This window comes from Hyla sarda, chromosome 6, assembly GCF_029499605.1.
Source record: "Hyla sarda isolate aHylSar1 chromosome 6, aHylSar1.hap1, whole genome shotgun sequence".
Taxonomy (NCBI): domain Eukaryota; kingdom Metazoa; phylum Chordata; class Amphibia; order Anura; family Hylidae; genus Hyla; species Hyla sarda.
The window spans coordinates 254,486,159-254,513,385 of record NC_079194.1 but is presented as its reverse complement, the minus strand read 5'-3'; the positions used below and the strand labels follow the sequence as shown (position 1 = coordinate 254,513,385).

At 43.7% G+C, this 27,227-nt stretch overlaps 1 protein-coding gene across 1 annotated transcript; it reads right to left on the bottom strand.

Annotated features, from left to right (window-relative positions):
• Window positions 1-2,264: 2,264 nt before the first annotated feature.
• LOC130277735 (phospholipase A and acyltransferase 4-like) lies at window positions 2,265-24,718 on the bottom strand. The gene is made up of 5 exons (XM_056528469.1): window positions 24,636-24,718; window positions 23,145-23,197; window positions 18,260-18,359; window positions 6,413-6,672; window positions 2,265-2,504 (listed from the first exon to the last, which is right to left on the bottom strand). Exons 2-5 carry the CDS (start codon window positions 23,154-23,156, stop codon window positions 2,403-2,405), a joined length of 474 nt encoding a protein of 157 aa, XP_056384444.1. The 5' UTR covers window positions 23,157-23,197; window positions 24,636-24,718; the 3' UTR covers window positions 2,265-2,402.
• Between the last annotated feature and the right edge of the window lie 2,509 nt (window positions 24,719-27,227).

The following is a 27,227-nucleotide window of genomic DNA, read 5'->3' as shown; positions in this document are numbered from 1 at the left end:
CTACATTGTCAGATTCCCTACATTGTCATATCTCAGAAACGGAAGGGTGTGTCAAGAAACTGTAAAAAAATAAAATAATAAAAAAATAAAATAAAAGTGTGTGATCAGGCCACCCTAAGGCTAAGTTTCCACTAGGTAATCTGCAACTGCAGTTCTTGAGCCAAAGTCGGAAGTGGATCCATAAGGGAGGAGAAGTGTAAGTCCTTCCTTTATATGTCCTATTCCTTTTGAATACAGTTCTGGCTTTTGCTCAAAAACTGCAGTGGCAGATATCCAAAAACTGCCAGAAAAAAACCAAGTGGAAACTTAGCCTAAACTATTTAATGATAGTGAAAGCTTGTTGAGATGACCACAGGTCTTCTTTAACCCCTTAAGGACCGGAGGTTTTTCCGTTTTTGCATTTTCGTTTTTTGCTCCTTGCCTTTAAAAAATCATAACTCTTTCAAATTTACACCTAAAAATCCATATGATGGCTTATTTTTTGCGCCACCAATTTTACTTTGTAATGACGTCAGTCATTTTGCCCAAAAATCTATGGTGAAGCGGGAAAAAAAATCATTGTGCGACAAAATTGAAAAAAAAACGCTGTTTTGTAACTTTTGGGGGCTTCCGTTTCTACGTAGTACATTTTTCGGTAAAAATGACACCTGATATGTATTCTGTAGGTCCATACGATTAAAATGATACCCTACTTATGTAGGTTTGATTTTGTCGGACTTTTGGAAAAAATCATAACTACATGCAGGAAAATTAATACGTTTAAAATTGTCATTTTCTGACCCCTATAACTTTTTTATTTTTCCGTGTATGGGGCGGTATGAGAGCTCATTTTTTGCGCCGTGATCTGAAGTTTTTAACGGTACCATTTTTGCATTGATAGGACTTATTGATCACTTTTTATTCATTTTTAAATGATATAAAAAGTGACCAAAAATGCACTATTTTGGACTTTGGAATTTTTTTGCGCGCACGCCATTGACCGAGCGGTTTAATTAATGATATATTTTTATAATTCGGACATTTCCGCACGCGGTGATACCACATATGTTTATTTTAATTTTTATTTACACTGTGTTTTTTTTTTTTATTGGAAAAGGGGGGTGATTCAAACTTTTAATAGGGGAGGAGTTAAATGATCTTTATTCACTTTTTTTTTTCACTTTTTTTTTGCAGTGTTATAGGTCCCATAGGGACCTATAACACTGCACACACTGATCTTCTATGTTGATCACTGGTTTCTCATAAGAAACCAGTGATCGACGATTCTGCCACATGACTGCTCATGCCTTGATCTCAGGCACTGAGCAGTCATTCGGCGATCGGACAGCGAGGAGGCAGGAAGGGGCCCTCCCGCTGTCCTGTCAGCTGTTCGGGATGCCGCGATTAGCCGCGGCTATCCCGAACAGCCCGACTGAGCTAGCCGGGAACTTTCACTTTCACTTTTAGCCGCGCGGCTCAGCTTTGAGCGCGCGGCTAAAGGGTTAATAGCGCGCGACGCCGCGATCGGCGCTGCGCGCTATTAGAGGCGGGTCCCGGCTTCACTATGACGCCGGGCCCGCCATGATATGACGCGGGGATACTGTGTAACCCCGCGTTATATCAGAAGAGAAGGACCAATGACGTACCGGTACGTCCTTGGTCCTTAAGGGGTTAAAGGGGTACTCCGGAGGAAAACTTTTTTTTTTTTTAAATCAACTGGTACCAGAAAGTTAAACAGATTTGTACATTACTTCTACTAAAAAAATCTTCCAGTACTTATTAGCTGCTGAATACTAGAGAGGAAATTCTTTTCTTTTTGGAACACATTGCTCTCTGCTGACATCTCTGTCCATTTTAGGAACTGTCCAGAGCAGCATATGTTTTCTATGGGTATTTTCTCCTACTCTGGACAGTTCCTAAAATGGACAGAGATGTCAGCAGAGAGCACTTAGTTAGTTAGTTAGTTAGTTAGTATGGTTGTAAAAAGACATACGTCCATCAAGTCCAACCAGGGGAGCACTGTGCTCGTAATGTCAGCAGAGAGCTCTGTGCTCCAAAAAGAAAAGAAAAAAATCCTCTGTAGTATTCAGCAGCTAATAAGTACTGGAAGGATTAAGATTTTTTTTTTTTTATAGAAGTAATTTACAAATCTGTTGAACTTTCTGGCACCAGTTGATTTAAAAAAAAAAAAAAAAACAACAAAAAACTGTTTTCCATTGGAGTACCCCTTTAAGTGAATAAGCTGTGTATACTTGAGATATCAGCAAGTTGAAGAGATTTGTGAAGGTGATGTCAACAGTAACTACTTTAAGATATTAAAAAATCACAAAAGTTCAATATTTTTTTGTTTTGTTTTATTGATCCCACCATTGATTCTGCCATGTTATGATGCTGAAGTGAGGTCTTCCTGACGTCCAGGCATCTCACTGTTTCTGTCGATTTTTTTGCATAGAAAATGCTGCAATAGCTCCTATAGCTCCCGCTAATAAAAGCCCTCCAGTTGCATACGTCTTTGCATTATCCACCTATGGGATACAAAAAACAAGTGCATTTATTTATGTCAGATTTTCTTGTAGCGGGAATACTGTTATAATAATAATGCAGAGTGAGCTGTTAGATATTGCCACATATGATGATGATGATTATTACTATTTTTGTTATTGTTACTTTTGTTTATATGATACATATTAGCAAAAGTGTGATATGCAGTAAAACACCTGTGTATGGTTTTATTTGTATCGTGATGATGGTTTCCACCAGGGCTGTAAGATGTACAGGAAAAGTCCCCAGTCTTCAGCTTGGTTTGGGCTGTAATGTCTTGACCCAGTTTTGTCCAAACCTTTCTAGTTTCTGGTAAGCTTGTGGCGATGCCCTGGATATCCTGTCTAGTTTTTCTCTGACCAATGCTGTGTCCTTTTTGACCTGGCATATCCTTTCTGTTTGTGTGTCTCCCTGTAGAATTGTATAGTGTGCATGTTTGCAAGAAAAGGCAGGAACCAGCGCTGTGGAATCTTCAGATTTATTGGAGGTTAAAAAACAGAGCAGGATAAGAACACATACCGGCACGCAGAAAAATCTGTGACGCGTTTCAAGTCACGTGACCCTTCATCAGACTGACATGTTTAGCCACTGTGTTCTGACAGTTTTTTCCCTGATCCCTGAACTACAGCATGCTGTAGTTTTTTGTTTGACCTGTGATGGCCCTGCACTCACTTAGACTAGGGACCGCCCTCTAGTTGAAGATGACTACGCAATAGCCAGGGACAGGGGTTCAGGGTGAGAACCAGAGAGCACTGTATCCCTGCCCATATGTGACAGTAGCTGGAGGAAGTTCATACATAAAGCCAGCCAGCTACAGGGTGGTAGTTCAGGGGTAGTGTATTGCTTTCCCACACACATGATTAATTTAGTAAAGTTCACACATATTTATTCACACTGACTAGAGATGAGCAAATCAAATCTGACAAATCCGAATTAGTTACAAATTTCAGGAAAAATTTGATTTGCAACTAATGCGAATATCGCTGCGATTCTGTTGCGCAAATTGCTTAATTGAACTCCATTTAGTGCGGTCCAGGCTCCAGGGCATCTGAAATGGCGGATCCACATGTGAGGACATGGGGCAAGGAATCCTGGGAAGGCGGGAACATGGGTAGGCGGGATGACCCTGAATCACATGCAGCTTGCAGCCTATCAGCAGCTAGTAACCCCTGTGATGTCACAGCCCTATATAATCGGCGACCCCCTTTCGGGGAAAACCCTTACTAGAAACCCCCATAAAAAGTAAAACTTTATTATTCATAATTAAAAGGACATAACATGTACCCTTCACATACAATTATAAAAATTGTCAGCGGCGTTTCAAGGGATCTTGAAATGGGAGGGGATAGCCTCTCCCAGCTATTGTGGAGTTGCTGTCAATTGCATTAAAGATATGTATTGTGCATCCTGTGCTACGCACATATGGTGACAGTATACACTTCTGCTATAAATGCCACTTTGCCGATGTGTTTTAAACATGAAACCTAGCCTCCCCAACGTTTCGCTGAACGAATCAGCTTTGTCAAGGGCTTCGGTAGCCTCACAGCCCTTGACAGAGCTGATTCGTTCAGCGAATTGCCCCAAGCCAAAATGGGGGGGGGCACAATTTTCTGTTCTCGCCACAGGAGCAAAAAGAGCTAGCTTCAGCTCTGTCTGTAATGCACATCATGTAACAATGTAACTTATCTGATTGCCTTGTAGTTTGCAGACTTTGTTTAAAGACTTTTTATAATTTATAAAGAGTGACTTGTAAATTTCGAAATAGAATTTAATAGAATTTAAATAAATAATTTTGATCCATAAAAGCCAGGTAAGAAGTCTAGAATGGAAGGTAACTCTTGTCACTACATTCTCATGGCATGAAGGACAATTCCAAAAGAATCTGCATATCATACTGAATAACAGTATTATTTCACTAACTCAGCACATACCCTATGCATGTTACAGCAAGGCAAAGTGTTCTACACCCCTATTGAGGCTCTCTGTAGGCCAGAAATAGCCGTTTTTAATAGCGATTTGCCGTGAATAAATTTATAAAATTCGCTCATCTCTAAAACTGATATGCAAAATCTTAACATTATACTGCATCCTGGTTGGCCGCGAGAGCTGTTTTAAGGTAATATGATCCTTCCTCCTTCTCCTTTCCACCATGTGGCTGATGTTATTTTAGCAGGTTCTGCCAAACTGGACCTCCTGAAGCTTGAATTTTAGCTAAACCAAACTTTTAGCAAAGACAAAACTTGGGTGCTAGCGGTTCAGGTTTGCCCATCTCTAAAAGTAAGCAACCAGAGTGCTGGTTAAGTGTGGTGACCCTTTCACCTAATTCTATTCACTGGAATGGAACGTATTCCTGTGTATGCCATATGTCAGGAGAATATTTGCACTTGTGAATATAGACCACTAAGAGGTGAACATTCTCGGGTGGTTCTGGTGCCAAACTACACTGTGTTAAGGTGTGTGCAAATTATGCTGTCAAAGTAAAGTATATACTACTGCAATGAGCAACACTATATTCTATAGACCTTATACTGATGAAAACGATACTGATGACGAATATTTGTTAATTTTTTTTCACAGTAGACATCACAATGATGTGTACTGTGTAAATAAAAAGTGATCATCCCTCCCTGCTTCCAGCTTGTGGTCCAAAGAAGGCGAATATGTGAAAAATTTGCAAATATCGGCACCAGAGGATACTGATCCCTCCCTTCTTTTAGCTTGTGGACCAATGAGAAGGATGCAAATACAGTTGTCAGAGGTTAGCATAATCCCTAGCAACCAATAGGAAAGTAGTTAGTTGAAAGATATAATCGCGCATGCGCAATTTGCGAATTTCATTACGAATTTCGCATGGGAAAAAAAGTTAACGAATATGTGAAATTTGCGAATATTTGATGAATATTCGTCCATATATTCGCAAAATATTGTGAATTCGAATATGGCCAATGCCGCTTATCACTACAGCTCAGCACCAGCAGTTTGACTCTTCCGAATAGCCACTTTTATTACTTACCGTATTTTTCGTCCTATAGGACGCACCGGCGTATAAGACGCACCCAATTTATAGGTGCAAAATCTAAATAAAAAAGATTTTGAACCCAATAGTGGTCTTCAACCTGCGGACCTCCAGTTGTTGCAAAACTACAACTCCCAGCATGCCCGGACAGCCGTTGGCTGTCCGGGCATGCTGGGAGTTGTAGTTTTGCAACATCTGGAGGTCCGCAGATTGAAGACCACTGCATAGGAGGTAATACTCACATGTCCCCGTCGCTCCGGACCCGTCACCGCTGCCCTGGATGTCGCTCCATTGCTGTCGCCGTGTCCCCGTCGCTCCGGGACGTCTCTGCTGCCGGCCGGGTATCCTTGCTCTCCGTCGCCGCCATCACGTCGTTACGCACGCCGACGTGATGACGAGGAAGGAGAGCGCCGGCCATACAGGGGATCCCTGAATGGAGAAGACACAGAGGAGGCAGGTAAAGTCCCTCCCGGTGTCCTGTAAGCACTAACCCGGCTATTCAGTCGGGCTGTTCGGGACCGCTGCAGTGAAATCGCCGGGTTAGTGTCACTTTCGCTTCAGACACGGCGGTCAGCTTTTGAAGGGTTAATACAGGGCATCACCGCGATCGGTGATGTCCTGTATTAGCCGCGGGTCCCGGCCGTTGATGGCCGCAGGGACCGCCGCGATAGGGGTGTATTCGCCGAATAAGACGCACCGACTTTTTCCCCCCAGTTTTGGGGAAGAAAAGGTGCGTCTTATACGGCGAAAAATACGGTGCATACAGCGATCAGTAAAACTAAAGTAGTAGTTATTTTTCCCCCAGACCTTCTGCCATGATCTGCAGCTCTGTATCTGGTTCAGAGCTGACAAATTTCTTTTAAGCCCATAAATTACCTGGTCGCAAAAGGCTTTATCATATCTTAATTCAGTCACAAAATGTTCACAGTTGGCACTGGTGACGCTGTACTTCATTTTCTTCCCCACTTCTCTTCGTGCTGAATTTACTATTTTTTCTGGTGCATAAGGTCTCCTTTTCTGGTCATACTTGTTATTTACTCTATAGATGCAGCCAGCGGCAACAATCTCTATAGGGTCTTCTCTCACCACAGCTGTACCTCCTAATGCCGAGGACAAACTGGAAAAACCTTCTTGATCTGAGTGAGAAAGAGGTCAGAATAAAGGAATAGCACTAAAGGGAAATAATTCAGTATGAATAACCTATTCATTGTCTTCCTATTCTTAAGATTCCAGTGGGCGGTCCTATTCAGTGATTGACAGTCTTCCTTGTATCATTGTACAGAGAGATAGTGGTCAGCCACTGAGGACTTGACCCCTTAGTATAGAAAGAACAGTACTCAGAGTTAATAGGCTAGTCACACAAATCTTTTTTTCACAAAACTATAAATCAATGTTAAATATTTTAAATAAATAAATATATTAAGTTATAAATAAATTAAGGCAGATCAGTGTTACGCCGAGCGCTCCGGGTCCCCGCTCCTCCCCGGAGCGCTCGCTTCTCTCTCGCTACCGCAGCGCTCCGGGCAGCTTCACTGACCCGGTGCGCTGCGATACCGTCTCCAGCCGGGATGCGATTCGCGATGCGGGTAGCGCCCGCTCGCGATGCGCATCCCGGCTCCCGTACCTGACTCGCTCTCCGTCTGTCCTGTCCCGGCGCGCGCGGCCCCGCTCCCTAGGGCGCGCGCGCGCCGGGTCTCTGCGATTTAAAGGGCCACTGCGCCACTGATTGGCGCAGTGGTTCCAATTAGTGTGTTCACCTGTGCACTCCCTATTTATACCTCACTTCCCCTTCACTCCCTCGCCGGATCTTGTTGCCATTGTGCCAGTGAAAGCGTTTCCTTGTGTGTTCCTAGCCTGTGTTCCAGACCTCCTGCCGTTGCCCCCGACTACGATCCTTGCTGCCTGCCCTGACCTTCTGCTACGTCCGACCTTGCTTCTGTCTACTCCCTTGTACCGCGCCTATCTTCAGCAGTCAGAGAGGTTGAGCCGTTGCTAGTGGATACGACCTGGTCACTACCGCCGCAGCAAGACCATCCCGCTTTGCGGCGGGCTCTGGTGAAAACCAGTAGTGACTTAGAACCGATCCACTAGCACGGTCCACGCCAATCCCTCTCTGGCACAGAGGATCCACTACCTGCCAGCCGGCATCGTGACAGTAGATCCGGCCATGGATCCCGCTGAAGTTCCTCTGCCAGTTGTCGCCGACCTCACCACGGTGGTCGCCCAGCAGTCACAACAGATAGCGCAACAAGGCCAACAGCTGTCTCAACTGACCGTGATGCTACAGCAGCTACTACCACAGCTTCAGCAATCATCTCCTCCGCCAGCTCCTGCACCTCCTCCGCAGCGAGTGGCCGCTTCTGGTCTACGACTATCCTTGCCGGATAAATTTGATGGGGACTCTAAATTCTGCCGTGGCTTTCTTTCCCAATGTTCCCTGCACTTGGAGATGATGTCGGACCAGTTCCCTACTGAAAGGTCTAAGGTGGCTTTCGTAGTCAGCCTCCTGTCTGGAAAAGCTCTGTCATGGGCCACACCGCTCTGGGACCGCAATGACCCCGTCACTGCCTCTATACACTCCTTCTTCTCAGAAATTCGAAGTGTCTTTGAGGAACCTGCCCGAGCCTCTTCTGCTGAGACTGCCCTCTTGAACCTGGTCCAGGGTAATTCTTCCGTTGGCGAGTACGCCGTACAATTCCGTACTCTTGCTTCAGAATTATCCTGGAATAATGAGGCCCTCTGCGCGACCTTTAAAAAAGGCCTATCCAGCAACATTAAAAATGTTCTGGCCGCACGAGAAATCCCTGCTAACCTACATGAACTCATCCATCTTGCCACTCGCATTGACATGCGTTTTTCCGAAAGGCGTCAGGAGCTCCGCCAGGATATGGACTTTGTTCGCACAAGACGTTTTTTCTCCCCGGCTCCTCTCTCCTCTGGTCCCCTGCAATCCGTTCCTGTGCCTCCCGCCGTGGAGGCTATGCAGGTCGACCGGTCTCGCCTGACACCTCAAGAGAGGACACGACGCCGCATGGAGAATCTCTGTCTGTACTGTGCCAGTACCGAACACTTCCTGAAGGATTGTCCTATCCGTCCTCCCCGCCTGGAAAGACGTACGCTGACTCCGCACAAAGGTGAGACAGTCCTTGATGTCTACTCTGCTTCTCCACGTCTTACTGTGCCTGTGCGGATATCTGCCTCTGCCTTCTCCTTCTCTACTATGGCCTTCTTGGATTCCGGATCTGCAGGAAATTTTATTTTGGCCTCTCTCGTCAACAGGTTCAACATCCCAGTGACCAGTCTCGCCAGACCCCTCTACATCAATTGTGTAAACAATGAAAGATTGGATTGTACCATACGTTTCCGCACGGAGCCCCTTCTAATGTGCATCGGACCTCATCACGAGAAGATTGAATTTTTGGTCCTCCCCAATTGCACTTCCGAAATCCTCCTTGGACTACCCTGGCTTCAACTCCATTCCCCAACCCTGGATTGGTCCACTGGGGAGATCAAGAGTTGGGGGCCCTCTTGTTTCAAGGACTGCCTAAAACCGGTTCCCAGTACCCCTTGCCGTGACTCTGTGGTTCCCCCTGTAACCGGTCTCCCTAAGGCCTATATGGACTTTGCGGATGTTTTTTGCAAAAAACAAGCTGAGACTCTACCTCCTCACAGGCCTTATGATTGTCCTATTGACCTCCTCCCGGGCACTACTCCACCCCGGGGCAGAATCTATCCTCTGTCCGCCCCAGAGACTCTTGCTATGTCGGAGTACATCCAGGAAAATTTAAAAAAAGGCTTTATCCGTAAATCCTCCTCTCCTGCCGGAGCCGGATTTTTCTTTGTGTCCAAAAAAGATGGCTCTCTACGCCCTTGCATTGACTACCGCGGTCTTAATAAAATCACGATAAAGAACCGCTACCTCCTACCCCTCATCTCTGAACTCTTTGATCGCCTCCAAGGTGCCCACATCTTTACCAAACTGGACTTAAGAGGTGCTTATAATCTCATCCGCATCAGAGAGGGGGATGAATGGAAAACGGCATTTAACACTAGAGATGGACACTTTGAGTATCTGGTCATGCCCTTTGGCCTGTGCAACGCCCCTGCCGTCTTCCAAGACTTTGTTAATGAAATTTTTCGTGATCTCTTATACTCCTGTGTTGTTGTATATCTGGACGATATCCTGATTTTTTCTGCCAATCTAGAAGAACACCGCCAGCATGTCCGTATGGTTCTTCAGAGACTTCGTGACAATCAACTTTATGCCAAGATAGAGAAATGTCTGTTTGAATGCCAATCTCTTCCTTTCCTAGGATACTTGGTCTCTGGCCAGGGACTACAAATGGATCCAGACAAACTCTCTGCCGTCTTAGATTGGCCACGCCCCTCCGGACTCCGTGCTATCCAACGTTTTTTGGGGTTCGCCAATTATTACAGGCAATTTATTCCACATTTTTCTACCGTTGTGGCCCCTATCGTGGCTTTAACCAAAAAAAATGCCAATCCCAAGTCTTGGCCTCCTCAAGCGGAAGACGCCTTTAAACGGCTCAAGTCTGCCTTTTCTTCGGCTCCCGTGCTCTCCAGACCTGACCCATCTAAACCCTTCCTATTGGAGGTTGATGCCTCCTCTGTAGGAGCTGGAGCGGTCCTTCTACAAAAAAATTCTTCCGGGCATGCTGTTACTTGTGGTTTTTTTTCTAGGACCTTCTCTCCGGCGGAGAGGAACTACTCCATCGGGGATCGAGAACTTCTAGCCATTAAATTAGCACTTGAGGAATGGAGGCATCTGCTGGAGGGATCAAGATTTCCTGTTATTATTTACACCGATCACAAGAACCTCTCCTATCTCCAGTCTGCCCAACGGCTGAATCCTCGCCAGGCCAGGTGGTCTCTGTTCTTTGCCCGATTTAATTTTGAAATTCACTTTCGGCCTGCCGATAAGAACATTAGGGCCGATGCTCTCTCTCGTTCCTCGGATGCCTCGGAAGTTGAACTCTCTCCGCAACACATCATTCCTCCTGACTGCCTGATCTCCACTTCTCCAGCCTCCATCAGGCAAACTCCTCCAGGAAAGACCTTCGTCTCTCCACGCCAACGCCTCGGAATCCTCAAATGGGGTCACTCCTCCCATCTCGCAGGTCATTCAGGCATCAAGAAATCTGTGCAACTCATCTCTCGCTTCTATTGGTGGCCGACTCTGGAGACGGATGTCGTGGACTTTGTGCGAGCCTGCACTGTCTGTGCTCGGGATAAGACTCCTCGCCAGAAGCCCGCTGGTTTTCTTCATCCTCTGCCTGTCCCCGAACAGCCTTGGTCTCTGATTGGTATGGATTTTATTACAGACCTACCCCCATCCCGTGGCAACACTGTTGTTTGGGTGGTCGTTGATCGATTCTCCAAGATGGCACATTTCATCCCTCTTCCTGGTCTTCCTTCAGCGCCTCAGTTGGCTAAACAATTTTTTGTACACATTTTTCGTCTTCACGGGTTGCCCACACAAATAGTCTCGGATAGAGGCGTCCAATTCGTGTCAAAATTCTGGAGGGCTCTCTGTAAACAACTCAAGATTAAATTAAACTTTTCTTCTGCATATCATCCTCAATCCAATGGACAAGTAGAAAGAATTAACCAGGTCTTGGGTGATTATTTACGACATTTTGTTTCCTCCCGCCAGGATGATTGGGCAGATCTTCTACCATGGGCCGAATTCTCGTATAACTTTAGAGTCTCTGAATCTTCCTCCAAATCCCCATTTTTCGTGGTGTACGGCCGTCACCCTCTTCCCCCCCTCCCTACTCCCTTGCCCTCTGGTTTGCCCGCTGTAGATGAAGTGACTCGTGATCTTTCCACCATATGGAAAGAGACCCAAGTTTCTCTTTTACAGGCTTCATCTCGCATGAAAAAGTTTGCCGATAAGAAAAGAAGAGCTCCCCCCATTTTTGCTCCCGGAGACAAGGTATGGCTCTCCGCTAAATATGTCCGCTTTCGTGTCCCCAGTTACAAACTGGGTCCACGCTATCTTGGTCCCTTCAAAGTCTTGTGCCAAATTAATCCTGTCTCTTACAAACTTCTTCTTCCTCCTTCTCTCCGTATTCCTAATGCCTTTCATGTCTCTCTTCTTAAACCACTCATCATCAACCGTTTCTCTCCCAAATTAGTTTCTCCCACTCCTGTCTCCGGTTCTTCTGACGTCTTCTCAGTGAAAGAGATACTGGCCTCCAAGACGGTCAGAGGAAAAAAGTTCTTTTTGGTGGATTGGGAGGGCTGTGGACCTGAAGAGAGATCCTGGGAACCTGAGGACAACATCCTAGACAAAAGTCTGCTCCTCAGGTTCTCAGGCTCTAAGAAGAGGGGGAGACCCAAGGGGGGGGGTACTGTTACGCCGAGCGCTCCGGGTCCCCGCTCCTCCCCGGAGCGCTCGCTTCTCTCTCGCTACCGCAGCGCTCCGGGCAGCTCCACTGACCCGATGCGCTGCGATACCGTCTCCAGCCGGGATGCGATTCGCGATGCGGGTAGCGCCCGCTCGCGATGCGCATCCCGGCTCCCGTACCTGACTCGCTCTCCGTCTGTCCTGTCCCGGCGCGCGCGGCCCCGCTCCCTAGGGCGCGCGCGCGCCGGGTCTCTGCGATTTAAAGGGCCACTGCGCCGCTGATTGGCGCAGTGGTTCCAATTAGTGTGTTCACCTGTGCACTCCCTATTTATACCTCACTTCCCCTTCACTCCCTCGCCGGATCTTGTTGCCATTGTGCCAGTGAAAGCGTTTCCTTGTGTGTTCCTAGCCTGTGTTCCAGACCTCCTGCCGTTGCCCCCGACTACGATCCTTGCTGCCTGCCCCGACCTTCTGCTACGTCCGACCTTGCTTCTGTCTACTCCCTTGTACCGCGCCTATCTTCAGCAGTCAGAGAGGTTGAGCCGTTGCTAGTGGATACGACCTGGTCACTACCGCCGCAGCAAGACCATCCCGCTTTGCGGCGGGCTCTGGTGAAAACCAGTAGTGACTTAGAACCGATCCACTAGCACGGTCCACGCCAATCCCTCTCTGGCACAGAGGATCCACTACCTGCCAGCCGGCATCGTGACAATCAGGAAGATTATGGGGGAGGTTTATCAAAACATTCCCCAGCAGATGTGACATCATCTAATGCCCTGCTGGGGAACACTTCCTCCCTAATTTTGCTACACACAGCCAATAGCAGTTCAGTGTGATATGGGCTGTGATTGGCTAAGACCGCACACACCCTCTGAGTTCTCTGAACTCTACTCTACATTCTATACACTGTGCTGGACTGAGATCCCACTTGCATTTCCTGACATTTTTCTCTGTCAAGCTGCTGCAGGAGACAATCTTCAAGTAGGACTCCAGTCAGGACCAAAAGCAGGACCTCTGGTGGCCAACATTTTAGGGGTTAATTTAACAAATAGTTGCAAAATGTTATTAAGAAGTATATTAGAAAGCAATTCAAACAGACTAATCTATATCAATAATTTTTATTACCAATGACAGGTACCATTTAATACCTTAGTGTACAATGTATTGATATGCATGTATTTTACTTTAGGCTTTTAGTGTTAATTATGGAATACAAAGCCAGGAATAGATTTAAAAAGAGGAACAATCTCAGTTTTCTGTGTGTTTACCATTTATAACCCTTTGGCTATGTTTCCACTTTTTTTTTCTTCAAAAATGTCAATAAAAACGCCCATTCTGCCGCATGTATTTTTTTGGGTGAAAATACACTGTGGCCAGATGTTTGCTGTAAGTCGATAGGGAACTGCAAAATGTCATATCCACTTGACATTATTCATTTTGGCTTTTTTTTTTTTTTAATCCTTTTGCCGCTTTTCAGCTATTTTTAGTTTTTCAAAAACAACCTCTTGTTGAGACTTTGGCGTTTTTTAAGGAAAATCTTGGCATTTTCCTCCTATAGAAGTCTATGGGAGTGAAAAAACGCCAAGAAAAACGTCAGTAGTGATGGAAAATATTGTATTTAACGAATAAGATATTTTTCATAACAAAATTTTTATTATTTTTTAAACAGGGATCAATTTATGTGGGCGACAATAATAAAAATGTAGAAAGGGGCCATTTAAATGTAAAAATAATATATTTTTTAAATTAATTTTGTTATACTCTTTATTAGTAATATATTTTAATAATGTGTTTAATAGAGTGTGTGTGTGTGTGTGTGTTTTTAACTTTTCATCCATGATAGGAGTATAGGAGTAGTAGAACCTGTACTAATAGACAGATCGCCCCGGGTGTCACTTCTGACACCCGTTGCGATCCTCCTATATAATGTATAGAAGCAGGCAGCTGGCTGCTTTTCTGCGCGATCCTGCATTATGTCCTGCCATGTGAAGTTCTTCACATCACATATTCATATTTCCCCCAGAGAGCTGTGATTGGCCAGATGGTCCCATCCAATCTCAACTCTCTGCTGGAAATATGAATAGGTGTATATATATATGGCAGTGCAGGGGACAAGAGAAGAGCTGTCCGGCCGCATCTATACATTATACAGGACGATCACAGCGGGTGTCAGGAGTGACATCCGTTGTAATCTGTCCTTAGCTGCAGGTACTACTGCTCCCAACATGGAGCACACTCTGCTCCATGCTGTGAGCTGTAGTACCTGCATTAATAAACAGAAATGACACCTGCTGTGATCTGTCTATCGGTACAGGTACGACAAGGTGTTCCCTGTAGAGAAATGTGTCCAAGCAGCTGATGATAAATGCTGAGTCAGCAAAGCCACTCTGATGGGAGATGCGTACACCCACCCCATTCTATTGGTTTTTGGGGGGGTGTGCAGCCTCGCTCTTCTCAGTATTTGGCACCAGCTGCCTGGACACATTTCACTACACCCCGATCTCTGCGCACTCACGGCGGAATATAGCAAACTGCATCCTCGCTCTGAGAGAGGAGAGATCGGGGCAGAGAAGCAGAGAACAGGGATGTTGAAAACTGTGTCCCTGCTGCAGCTTGCTCTCGCCGCTGCTGTAAAACTGTGAACACGATCCTCACGGCTTTCATCAGCCTGGGAGATTGTAGAAATGTGTGTCCCCGCTGCTGGCTCTCTCCAACCCGTGGTGGGGATGTAAGAATTTGTGTCCCAGTGCAGAGGCAGGGGAGACCGCTATTCATCAGCGCTCTCCCCTTCCTCTGATTACTGCTTCTTCAAATCAGCATACCCGTTCCTCACTGTTTCCCCACAGATTTTCTACATCCTCGGGGCAGGGGAGAGCAGTGATCGTGCTCTCCCCTGCCTCTGCACGGGGGGACACCGTCACGGGGAAGCAGTGAGGCACGGGTACGCTGATTTTAAGAAGTGGTAATCAGAGGGAGGGGAGAGCGGTGATGGATAGCGGTCTCCCCTGCCTCTGCACTAGGACACACATTCCTACATCCTCACCACGGGGATCGGGATGGAGAGAGCCAGCAGTGGGGACACACATTTCTACATCTCTAATGAGCACAGGCACTGTAATTGGCTGAGGCGCACACACACGTCCCATACTATTGGTTGGTGAGGGAGTGTGCCATCTCGCTCTGCTCACTATTTTGCAGCCTTGCTGCCTGGAAACAGTTCTCTGCAATCCCTCCACTCTAATTTACTCAGCTTTTCCCGATCTCTGTGCTCGCTCTCTTGTATCTGTCAGAGTGGTTCTCTGCAACCCCTCCGCTCTTATGTACTCAGCTTTTCCCTTTTCCCCAGCTTTTCCCGATCTCTGTGCTCGCTCACTGGTAGCTGTCAGAGTAGTTCCCTGTAACCCCTCCACTCTTATGTACTCAGCTTTTCCCCAGCTTTTCACGATCTCTATGCTCGCTCTGAGAGCTGTCAGGAGAACATTTCTTTTCAGTTCCTTCTTCAACCCTCCCGAACCCCAACCCTCGAACAACAATTTAGAGACCACTGCCCTAAGGGTATGGCCACACATCGCGGAAATGCTAAATCAAGTAGCTTTTCCACTGTACATTTTGGTGTAGATTTTGTTATCTCAATCTCCCGCTGTATTTCGATCTCCCGCTGTATCCAGGGGGGTGGGGTTTGGGGGGGGGGGGGCTTGAAGAAAACAATGAAAAGAAATGTTCCCGATAGCTGCCAGAGCGAGCATAGAGATCAGGGACATGATAAGGGACATATCCTGCTGCTGTGCTGCTGGTTGTCTGAAGGGGAAGGAGGGAGGCTGTAGTTAAATGTTCCCCTGATCTGTCTGCTCTGACAGCTGCCAGAGCGAACACAGAGATCGGGAAAAGCTGGGGAAAAGCTGAGTACATGAGAGGGGAGGGGTTGCAGAGAACTGCTCTGACAGCTACCAGAGAGTGAGCACAGAGATTGGGAAAAACTGGGGAAAAGCTGAGTTAATGAGAGTGGAGGGATTGCAGAGAACTGTGTCCAGGCATCAAGGCTGCAAAATAGTGAGCAGAGCAAGACTGCACACACCCCCAACAACCAATAGTATGGGGCAGGTGTATGCACCTCAGCCAATCACAGTGCTTGTGCTGACTCAGCATTTTCATCAGCTGTTCGGGACACAGTTCTCTTCAAGGAACAGAATTATTCATTACACTGAGTCCGCGTAGCCCCGCCCCAAGGGATGACATCATTAGGGGCGGAGCTACAGACAGGAGGCAGAGTGGTAAATCTGAGGCTCTGTTCACAGTCTACGTTTTGTATAATGTGAACAGACCCTTCTGACAGTGTCTTCCAAGACAGGGAGACTCCAGCTGTTGCTAAACTACAACCCCCAGCATTCCCAGACAGCCAAAGGCTCTCTGGGCATGCTGGGAGTTGTACATTTGCACCAATTGGAGGCTCTCTGTTTGGGAAGACATTGCATTATGGGCGCTCTCCCCAGCGGAAAGCACCAAAAATTTCCTAACCCATTTTTTTGTGTTTCTTTTCTTCTTCTTGTTTCAGATCCGTGTATGCAGAGGATTATGGCGGATTCGGTGGATTATGGCGATGAACTGGATTTTTTGTCTTTTAATAAAATGGTTAACGAGGGCTTGTGGGGGAGTGTTTTTTAAAATAAAATAATTTTTCTAATGTGTTTTTTAAATTGAATTTTCAGGCTTAGTACTGGAAGTCATCTATTGACGGAGTCCATTACTAAGCCAGGGCTTAGCGTTAGCCACAAAAACAGCTAGCGCTAACCCTCAATTATTACCCCGGTACCCACCGCCACAGGGGTGCCGGGAAGAGCCGGCACCAACAGGCCCGGAGCGCCAAAAATGGTGCTATTGGGCCTAGGTGGTACCAAGCTGGCGTTATTGAGGCTGGGGAGGGCCAGTAACAATGGTCCTCCCCCACCCTGGCAATGTCAGGCTGTTGTTGTTTGGATAGGTATCTGGCTGAGAAAAAAATTACAAGGAACCCTATGTGTTTTTATTTATTTATGGAAAAAATATGGGGTTCCCCATATTTTTTTTTCTCAGCCAGATACCAGCAAAGCAGCAACAGCCTGACGTTACCAGGGTGGGTGAGGACCATTTTTATTTGCCCTTCCCAGCCTAAATAACGCCAGCCTGTTACCGCCTAGGCCCAGGAGCACCATTTTTGACACTCCGGGCCTGTTGATACCAGCTCTTCCCGGCACCCCTGTGGCGGTGGGTACTGGGGTAATAATTGGGGGTTAGCGCTAGCTGTTTTTGGGGCTAATACTAAGCCCCAGCTTAGTAATGGATTCCGTCAATAATACTAAAAATTCTATTAAAAAAAAAAACGCGAGGCATTGGAAAAATTATTTTATTTTAAAAACACTCCCCCACAAACCCACGTTAACCATTTTATTTTTAAAAAAAGTTACCGTAATCCACCAAATCCACCGCAATCCTCTGCATAGACGGATCTTAAACCAGAAGAAAAAAGAAACACAAAATTCTGGGAGTTGTAGTTTAGCAACAGCTGGAGCCTCCCTGTCTGGGAAGACACTGACAAAACGTACAATGTGAACAGAGCCTCATACTTACCACTCAGCCTCTTGTCTGTAACTCTGCCCCTAATGACGTCATCACTAGGGGCGGAGCTACACAGACCTGACGGGGACTGGGAGCAAGGAAGGTAAGTGGACCTTGTGTTCTGTATACACTATATACAGCTATCTATAGATAGCTGTATATACTGTATACTGCCCAAAGGGGATATAGGAGCAGGGAGTCCTGTCAGTCTGGTGACAGGATTCCCGGCTCCTGTATAGTATACACATGTACACTATTTACCCCTGTATACTATACGGCTGGGGGAGGTGAGTAGTGATGCTATACATCACTCCTCACCTCCTTACACTCTGTGGACCGGGCGCTCATCATCCGACCAACAGAGTGGTACCTGAAGATAGTGACAAAACTGCCACAGGGTATAAAATTGGTTGTTTCCACACACCAAGAAAAACACCAGTTTTTCTGGCGTTTTTGCTGGAGTTTTTTTTAGGTGTAAAAAAGAAAAAAACAAAGTGGAAACCTAGCCTTTCCTAGCTTTGTAGTCAACAATTGTAAATAAAAATCTGAACAGGTGACACACCCCTAGGCCATGTTCCCATATGCTGGTGAACGCATTGTGCCAAAGACATGCCCCCGTGCGTTCATTAAACGCTGCACGATGTTGCCTACAATCTCAGCAACAATGCACAGCCATTGGTGAGTGCATGGGGTTGTGGTTTTGGTCTCGTGGGAACGTGGCATGAGATAGCTATAATCACTCTAATGTCATACCATCTTACCTGTTAAGTGCACAACATTCCCCTTTCCAACATACACTCCCCAGTGCTGGTAAAGGGTTCGTATAAATTCAATCAAGTCACCTGGCTGTGGTGAAGGACCCTTTAAAAAACAGCACATAATATGTTATTTAGAATTTAAAGCACTTCTATTGGTTTCTCTCTTTCTACAGATGCTATGTGGACAGGCTCCTCCTGGTGTGAAGTTACTGCTGTGCACAGAACTCTGAACCAATCAGGTGTCTACGCTCTGCTGCTCCACCTCAAGCTGTTTCACTGAGTTACTTGGAGACAAAGATATTACAGCCGCATCACCCTCCTCCCTGCCTGTCTATTTTATTGTGTTTTATTTGCCCCCAACGTGTGATATTACAAAGCATTTATAACTATATGATATTGTTATGATTTATTTATTTTATTCCCATGTAATATTTAAAGGTGTATTCCCACTTCAGCGAGTTATACCCTTTCCACAGTATAGGGATAATATGTTAAAGGGGTACTCCGGCAGAAAGCTTTTTTTTTTTTTTTTTAAATCAATTGGTGCCAAAAGGTTAAACAGATTTGTAAATTACTTCTAATAAAAAATCTTAATTCTTCCAGTACTTATTAGCTGCTGAATACTACAGAGGAAATTTTTTTATTTTTGGAATACAGTGCTTTCTGCTGACATCATGACCACGGTGCTCTCTGCTGACATCTCTGTCCATTTTAGGAACTGTCCAGAGCAGCATATGTTTTCTATGGGGATTTTCTCTTACTCTGGACAGTTCTTAAAATGGACAGAGGTGTCAGCAGAGAGCACTGTGGTCATGATATCAGCAGAGAGCTCTGTGTTCCGAAAAGAAAATAATTTCCTCTGTAGTATTCAGCAGCTAATAAGTACTGGAATGATTAAGATTTTTAAATTTAAGTAATTTACAAATCTGTTTAACTTTCTGGCACCAGTTGATTGAAAAAAAAAAAAGTTTTCCACCGGAGTACCCCTTTAACCCCCAGCTGCTGGAATTCATAGAATGGAGGTGAAATGTCCCCTGGAATGAACTGCACACACTGTACATGAACAGCCAGCACTTCATTTATTTGGGACTTCCAAACATAAATGTCCATAAAGCTAAAGGAGACGTTTCAGAGTTTAGTTTTGCCTAAAGAAAAAAACAATCCCTTTATTTTGCAATAGCTAAAGTACCACCATATTGGGGTTATGTATATGCCTCACCCATTAAGTAATCCCTAGGTAACACAGGAATATTTGTCCCATTGTACCAAAAAATTAAAAAAATTAAAAAAATAACCTACAAGAAAAAAATGCACATGGGACTGCCAAATTACGCACTTTATGTTTTTTTGGATTTTTTTTTTATCTGTCCACACTCATTGATTTGGGTTTTAATGTAAGCTATATATATATATATATATATATATATATATATATATATATATATATATACATATATATATATAGGTATTAGTTACAGTTGTGAATTTTTAAAGGATAAAAGTAAAGTTATTTTCTTATCAGTAGTTATGGCTCAATTTTCCTTTCTGTATATAACTTTATATTCTTATTACAGTAGTTTAGTGCCATCACATTTTTTTTTACTTCCTAACTACCAGAGGGTGTGTAAGTAATATAACCTTGCTAAGCCATCTGTGTTATACATTGTTTGATATCTGTATCAGGTTATATTGCCCGGGAATACCACGTGAGCCCCTCTTTCTGTTGCTGTTTGTTCTTTTAAGGGGCTTAAGGCAACAGGCGGTCACACAGAAAATTAGTAAAATGCTGTTCCAATTCCAATTCCATCAATAACACTTAGGATAAGGAATAAGCGTATGATCCCCCCTAATGACTAACGTGACTCATGAGTAGTGTTGGGCGCGAATATTCACATTTTGAATTTTAATCGCGAATATCGCAAATTCATAAATTCGCAAATATTGCGAATATATTCGCTATATATTCGAAATTGCGAATATTCTATTTATTGAATATATTTTATGTGAATATTAGCATATGTGAATATTCGCATATGCACATATTTGTATATGTGAATATTCGCATATTCCTTCTTTTCACTTGTGGGCCAATTAGAATGATCCAAATACACTTGTCAGAGGTTATCAACAACATGCCTAGCAACCAATAGTAAAGTTGCCCACCCCCTCACTGTTTCCTTTCTCGAATATGCGAATATTCACATATGCGAATATGGGGAATCGCAGGATGTCGTATATCTGGATTTTTCCCAAGCATTTGATTCGGTGCCACATAAAAGATTGGTGCATAAAATGAGAAGGATTGGGCTGGGGGAGAATGTGTGTAAGTGGGTAAGTAACTGGTTCAGTGATAGGAAACAGAGGGTGGTTATTAATGGTACTTATTCTGATTGGGTGACTGTTACTAGTGGGGTACCACAATGGGTCAGTTTTGGGCCCTGTTCTATTTAATATATTCATTAATGACGTTTTAGAGGGGTTGAATAGTAAAGTAGCAATCTTTGCATATGATACTAAACTCTGTAAAGCGGTAAACACAATAGAGGACAGTGCACTGTTACAAATGGATCTGGATAGGTTGGAGGTTTGGGCTGGGAAGTGGCAGACGTGGTTTAACACTGATGAATGTAAGGTGATGCACATGGGGAGGAAAAATCTGTGCTGGGATTATTTAAAGCTTTATATATATGTATTAGTTACAGTTGTGAATTTTTAAAGGATAAAAATAAAGTTATTTTCTTATCAGTAGTTATGGCTCAATTTTCCTTTCTGTATATAACTTTATATTCTTATTACAGTAGTTTAGTGCCATCACATTTTTTTTTACTTCCTAACTACCAGAGGGTATGTAAGTAATATAACCTTGCTAAGCCATCTGTGTTATACATTGTTTGATATCTGTATCAGGTTATTTTGCCTGGGAATACCACGTGAGCCCCTCTTTCTGTTGCTGTTTGTTCTTTTAATGTACTTGTATGATTTTATCATGTGTGTGAACTGATGACAATTGTATTTTGCATATTATGATAGTTTCATGTGCATTTTTTTTTGTAGGTTTAAAAAAATAAAAAAACAGACTGTACAATCTTTGACTGTAAAATATGGTTCAAAAACATAGGAATTTCTTGAGACCGGCATTTTATAATAAATTCTGTTGACTTCCGCTTTGCATGATTTATTACGATGCAAACATCTCTTAACAAATCAGGCAGTGAAGTAGCCCGTGCACCGTGATTCTGAAATCTACACTAGCTCAAAGCTTGCATGGATTTCAGCTACAGTTTTCGCTACCTCTGTAGTGTAAAATATATCAAATCTGGTGTTTCGGGAGGCCATGCCCCCTTTCACGCCCACTTAGCGCCAAGCCCCACCCTTCTTGTAGAGTGAGGTGTAAATTTAATAATTAAAAATTTTCGCCGTCTATACTATATGTATAGCAGGGAAAGGGGCTTGAGGCAACAGGCGGTCACACAGAAAGTTAGTAAAATGCTGTTCCAGTTCCAATTCCATCAATAACACTTAGGATAAGGAATAAGCGTATGATCCCCCCTCATGACTAACGTGACTCATGAGTAGTGTTGGGCGCGAATATTTGCATTTTGAATTTTAATCGCGAATATCGCAAATTCACAAATTCGCGAATATTGCGAATATATTCGCTATATATTCGAAATCGCGAATATTCTATTTATTGAATATATTTTATGTACATATTCGCATATTCCTTCATTTCACTTGTGGGCCAATTAGAATGATCCAAATACACTTGTCAGAGGTTATCAACAACATCCCTAGCAACCAATAGTAAAGTTGCCCACCCCCTCACTGTTTCCTTTCTCGAATATGCGAATATAACGAATACGCGAAATATGCGAATATAGGAGGAATATTCATCTATATATTCGCGAAATATTGCAAATTCGAATATGGGCAATGCCGCTCATCACTACTCGTGAGCATTGAGAAGGGGGTGTTTCCTGAACCTCCCTTTAAAATGAGGAGGTGACGTGCATACGCACTGCCGCTCTATTCACAGTCTATGGGACTGCTGAGGATACAGTGCTCAGCCATCTTCGGCAGCCCTCATAGACAGTGAATAAGTGTGCACATGTGACTGCTGCTCTATTCCAACTGGAGACTTAGGACCCCGTTTTCAAGATCAGTGGGGGTCCTAGTGGTCAGAGCCCCACAATCATACAGTTATCCTCTATCCTATCTTATATTATAAGTGTGATTGGTGGAGTAACTCCTTTAAACTGTCCCTATCATAAAAATAAATAAAATAATACTAATTACATATTACAGAGGCATGTCAAAAGTTTTGATCAGTCGGGGTCTCAGCATCCCACCAATTGGAAACATTTGCGGGGAGAAGGGCAGAGTAGAGTACTTCACTCCCTGGCTCTCAATAATCTTTGTCTCGCCGGCCCATGCACTTGTGCGCTTATCCCTACTCATTCTCCTGAACGGTGGGGGGGTCTCAGCATTAAGACCCAAACCGATCAAAACTTTAACATTTCTCTGTGACATGTTAACTTTTATTTTTTAAATGACAGGGACACTTTAAGAACATTGTGGTGCTGTGACTGTTAAGGGGACTGTATCTGACATTTAAGGAGACATTTCAGCCAACATTTTTTAGAGGCACCACAGAGATCAGTGTTTTCCACACAGTGTGCCTCCAGTTGTTGCAAAACTACAACTTCCAGCATGGCGTGCTGGGAGTTGTAGTTTTGCAACAGCTGGAGGCACACTGTGTGGAAAACACTCATATAGATGTAGCAGGCAGAAATCAAACTTGAAAAACAATTTTTGTGGTTAAACTTTGTTTTTCAATAGTTCTCATGTCTTTATATGACACTGACATAGACCTGTAATCTACACTTACCTCTAATGGCATGATTCCTATATTATATCTATTCCTGCCGTCTAGAAATTCACCTGTAAAAATATACAATGATATCACTTGGAGACTACACACTTCTATTCTGCCACTATATTTATAAAATGTGATCCCTGGTCATCATGATGTATTAGATGTATACAATACTTTTATTATCATGCTTTCATATTATCAACACTTTACTGCTTTTACTATTTACAGGCAGAAGACTAAAGAAATTGCTCTACCATGGTAACCTTTACACACAAGATAAAATTCTCTGCAGGCAATATGGCGATACAGATCAGGACAGCCACTCCCATTCAGGTGACAGCAGATGTAGATGGGGAACACCTTTAAATTGACCCCTCGTCTGCTTAAAGGGGTACTCCGGTGAAAATCTTTTTTCTTTTAAATCAACTGGTGGCAGAAAGTTAAACCTATTTGTAAATGACTTCTATTAAAAAATCTTAATCCTTCCAGTACTTATTAGCTGCTGAATGCTACAGAGGAAATTCCTTTCTTTTTGGAACACTGATGACATCACGAGCACAGTGCTCTCTGCTGACATCTCTGTCCATTTTAGCAACCATGCATAGCAAATGCATAGCAGATGTATGTTGAGGGCAGCATGGTGGCTTGGGTTCAAATCCCACTTAGGACAACAATAAATAAAGCATTATTATTATTATTATTATAATAATGTCAGCAGAGAGAACTGTGCTCGTGATGTCATCAGAGAGCATTCCAAAAAGAAAAGAATTTCCTCTGTAGTATTCAGCAGCTAATAAGTACAGGAAGGATTAAGCTTTTTTAATAGAAGTAATTTTCAAATATGTTTAACTTTCTGCCACCAGTTGATTTAAAAGAAAAAAGGTGTTCACCAGAGTACCCCTTTAACAGTATCTGAAAATATGTGCTGAGTTGTTCTTCCTAAACTATGTTTTTAGCATTCGTAATAGAAATGTCCTTATAAAAAGAATAATTTTTGAGAGTCTCACATATGTGAAGCTGTTTTCTTTAAGCTATATGGTGTGCCACAGGGCTCAAGTCCTGCAGGAATGCGTGGGAACTGAGTTCCTGCACTTTTTCCACACAGGAACACTGCTCCCATTAGCAGGAGTCCTTCAGTGGAAATCTTGGGTGAGTCCCCCCACTTTTTTTTTTTTCCCAGGACTTGACCCCTGGTGTGGCTCTTCAATAGGAATACAAAATGCCCTTATTAGAAATATTTCTCATTTAGAAGAGATCGGCCTATTGTACTGATACTTGTTATATTCTTTATACTAAACTTCCAACATATCTTAAAAGAGAGAACAAAGGCATAAAGTGCAGATGAGAAGAAACCTTCACCTAGAACGGAGAGAGAGTGCCAGGTAGGAAAAAAAAAAAAGGTGAGAGATAGAGAAAAGAATAAAGCATTACAAAGAAGCATAATATGATGAACTATTGTGAATATTACAGTATAATCCTATAGACTTTATATATCCTACTTACACTACAGCTGGTTCTTCTACAGCTCCGCTCCTAACTCAGCCTGGAGATTCTTGTTGAGCTTTTCACTTTCGTTTTATGAAAAGACTTCTGGTTTCCGTGGCAGGAAAAGTCAAAGTACACAGTATGTGCGGATATTAACCATATACTTACTGGATCAAGTACAACACTGTTCTTTAACTATATAAATAGCAAAAAGGTCAAAAATGAAAGTGTTGGCCCTTTAAAAAATGAGAAAGAAATTATAGACGGGGATCAGGAAAAAGCAAATATATTAAACAAATTCTTCTCCACTGTATTCACTGAGGAAAAAGAATTGCCAGGTGAAATACAGTGAGATAAGGTAAAGTCCCCAGTACAAGTCTAACCCAGGAAGAAGTACAGTGCCACCTACAAAAAATAAAAATAGACAAATCACCAGGCCCAGATGTAATTCACCCCCGTGTTCTAAAGGAATTAAGTAATGTAATAGACAGACCCCTATTTATAACCCCTTAAGGACTCAGTGTTTTTCCGTTTTTGCATTTTCATTTTTTCCTCATCACCTTCTAAAAATCCTAATTCTTTAAATTTTGCACCTAAAAAATCCATATGATGGCTTATTTTTTGTGCCACCAATTCTACTTCGCAGTGACATTAGTCATTTTACCAAAATATCCACGGCAAAATGGAAAAATAAAATCTTGATAAAATTTGAAGAAAAAATTAAATTTTGTAATTTTTGAGGGCTTCCGTTTCTACGCAGTGCATTGTTTGGTCAAAATGACACCTTATCTTTATTCTGTAGGTCCATACGGTTAAAATGATCGCCTACTTATATAATTTTGATTTTGTCGCCCTTCTGAAAAAAATCATAACTGCATGCCGGAAAATGTATACGTTTAAAATGGTTATCTTCTGACCCCTGTAACCTTTTTATTTTTCCGCGTACAGGCCGGTATTAGGGCTAATTTTTGGCGCTGTGTTCTGAAGTTTTTATTGGTACACTTTTTGTGTTGATCGGACTTTTTGATCGCTTTTTATTCATTTTTTTATGATATAAAAAGTGACCAAAAATACGCTATTTTGGATTTTGGAATTTTTTTCACGTACGCCATTGACCGTGCGGTTTAATTAATGATATAATTTTATAGTTCCGACATTTACGCACGTGGCGATACCACATATGTTAATTTTTATTTATACAGTTTTTTTTTATGGGAAAAGGGGGTGATTTAAACTTTTATTAGGGAAGTGGTTAAATGATCTTTGTTAACTTTTTTTTTTTCACTTTTTTTTTTGCAGTGTTATAGCTCCCATAGGGACCTATAACAATGCACATACTGATCTCCTATGCTGATCCCTGCAAAGCCATAGCTTTGCACGGATCAGTGAGATAGGGGCTTGATTGCTCAAGCCTGTAGCTCAGGCTTTGAGCAATCAATCGACAATCGGACGCCGCGGAGACAGGTAAGGAGACCTCCGCCTGCGTCCCAGCTGATAGGAACATCGCGATTTCGTTGCGATGTCCCGATCAGCCCGACTGAGCTGCCGGGAAGCGTTTACTTTTGCTTTCAGACGCAGCGGTCAACTTTGATCGCCGCGTCTGAAGGGTTAACAGCGCGCGGCACAACGATCGGTGCCGCACGCTGTTAGCCCAGGGTCCCGGCTATCGTTAGCAGCTGGGACCGACCCGGTGTGATGCGGGGTCACGGCGTGACCCCGTTTTTCACACCGGGACCGGGCTCAGGGCGTACAGGTACGCCCTGAGTCCTTAAGAGGTTAATATTCAGGAACTCTATAGTTACAGGGACTGTTCCCTAGGACTGGCGCATGGCAAATGTGGTGCCAATATTTAAAAAGGGCTCAAAAGGTGACCCAGGGAATTATAGACCTGTTAGTTTAACCTTGTATGTAAATTGCTTGAGGGTTTTCTAAGGGATGCTATTTTGGAGTGTGTTGATAAAAATAAATGTATGAACCCATATCAGCATGGCTTTATGAGGGATCGGTCCTGTCAAACTAACCTGATCAGCATTTATGAGGAGGTGAGCTCCAGACTGGACCAGGGGGAAATCGCTGGATGTCGCGTATCTGGATTTTTCCAAAGCATTTGATACGGGGCCACATAAACGGTTGGTGCATAAAATGAGAGGGATTGGGCTGGGGGAGAATGTATGTAAGTGGGTAAGTAACTGGCTCAGTGATAGGAAACAGAGGGTGGTTATTAATGGTACTTTTTCTGATTGGGTGACTGTTACTAGTGGGGTACCACAGGGGTCAGTTTTGGGTCCTGTTCTATTTAATATATTCATTAATGACCTTTTAGAGGGTGTGACGATCCGTCTTGGGGATTAGCTCTGGGATCGTCCTGGACCACGCCACAGGATGCGTTTCTTCTCAATAAACCAGCAAACAAACGCTTATAATGCAAATCTGGCACCTTGCCAGTTTTATTAGACAGGTTGCAGGGAAAGAAATAAACAAAAAGCAGGAACAAAACAAAATCCTAGACCGTCTGGTCACTGACTAAACAGATCAGCTTGTCCGGACTAACAACCGCTGAGCTTCCCTTAGCCGGTTAAACATATGTCCCCTGCAACCTTCTATTCACAA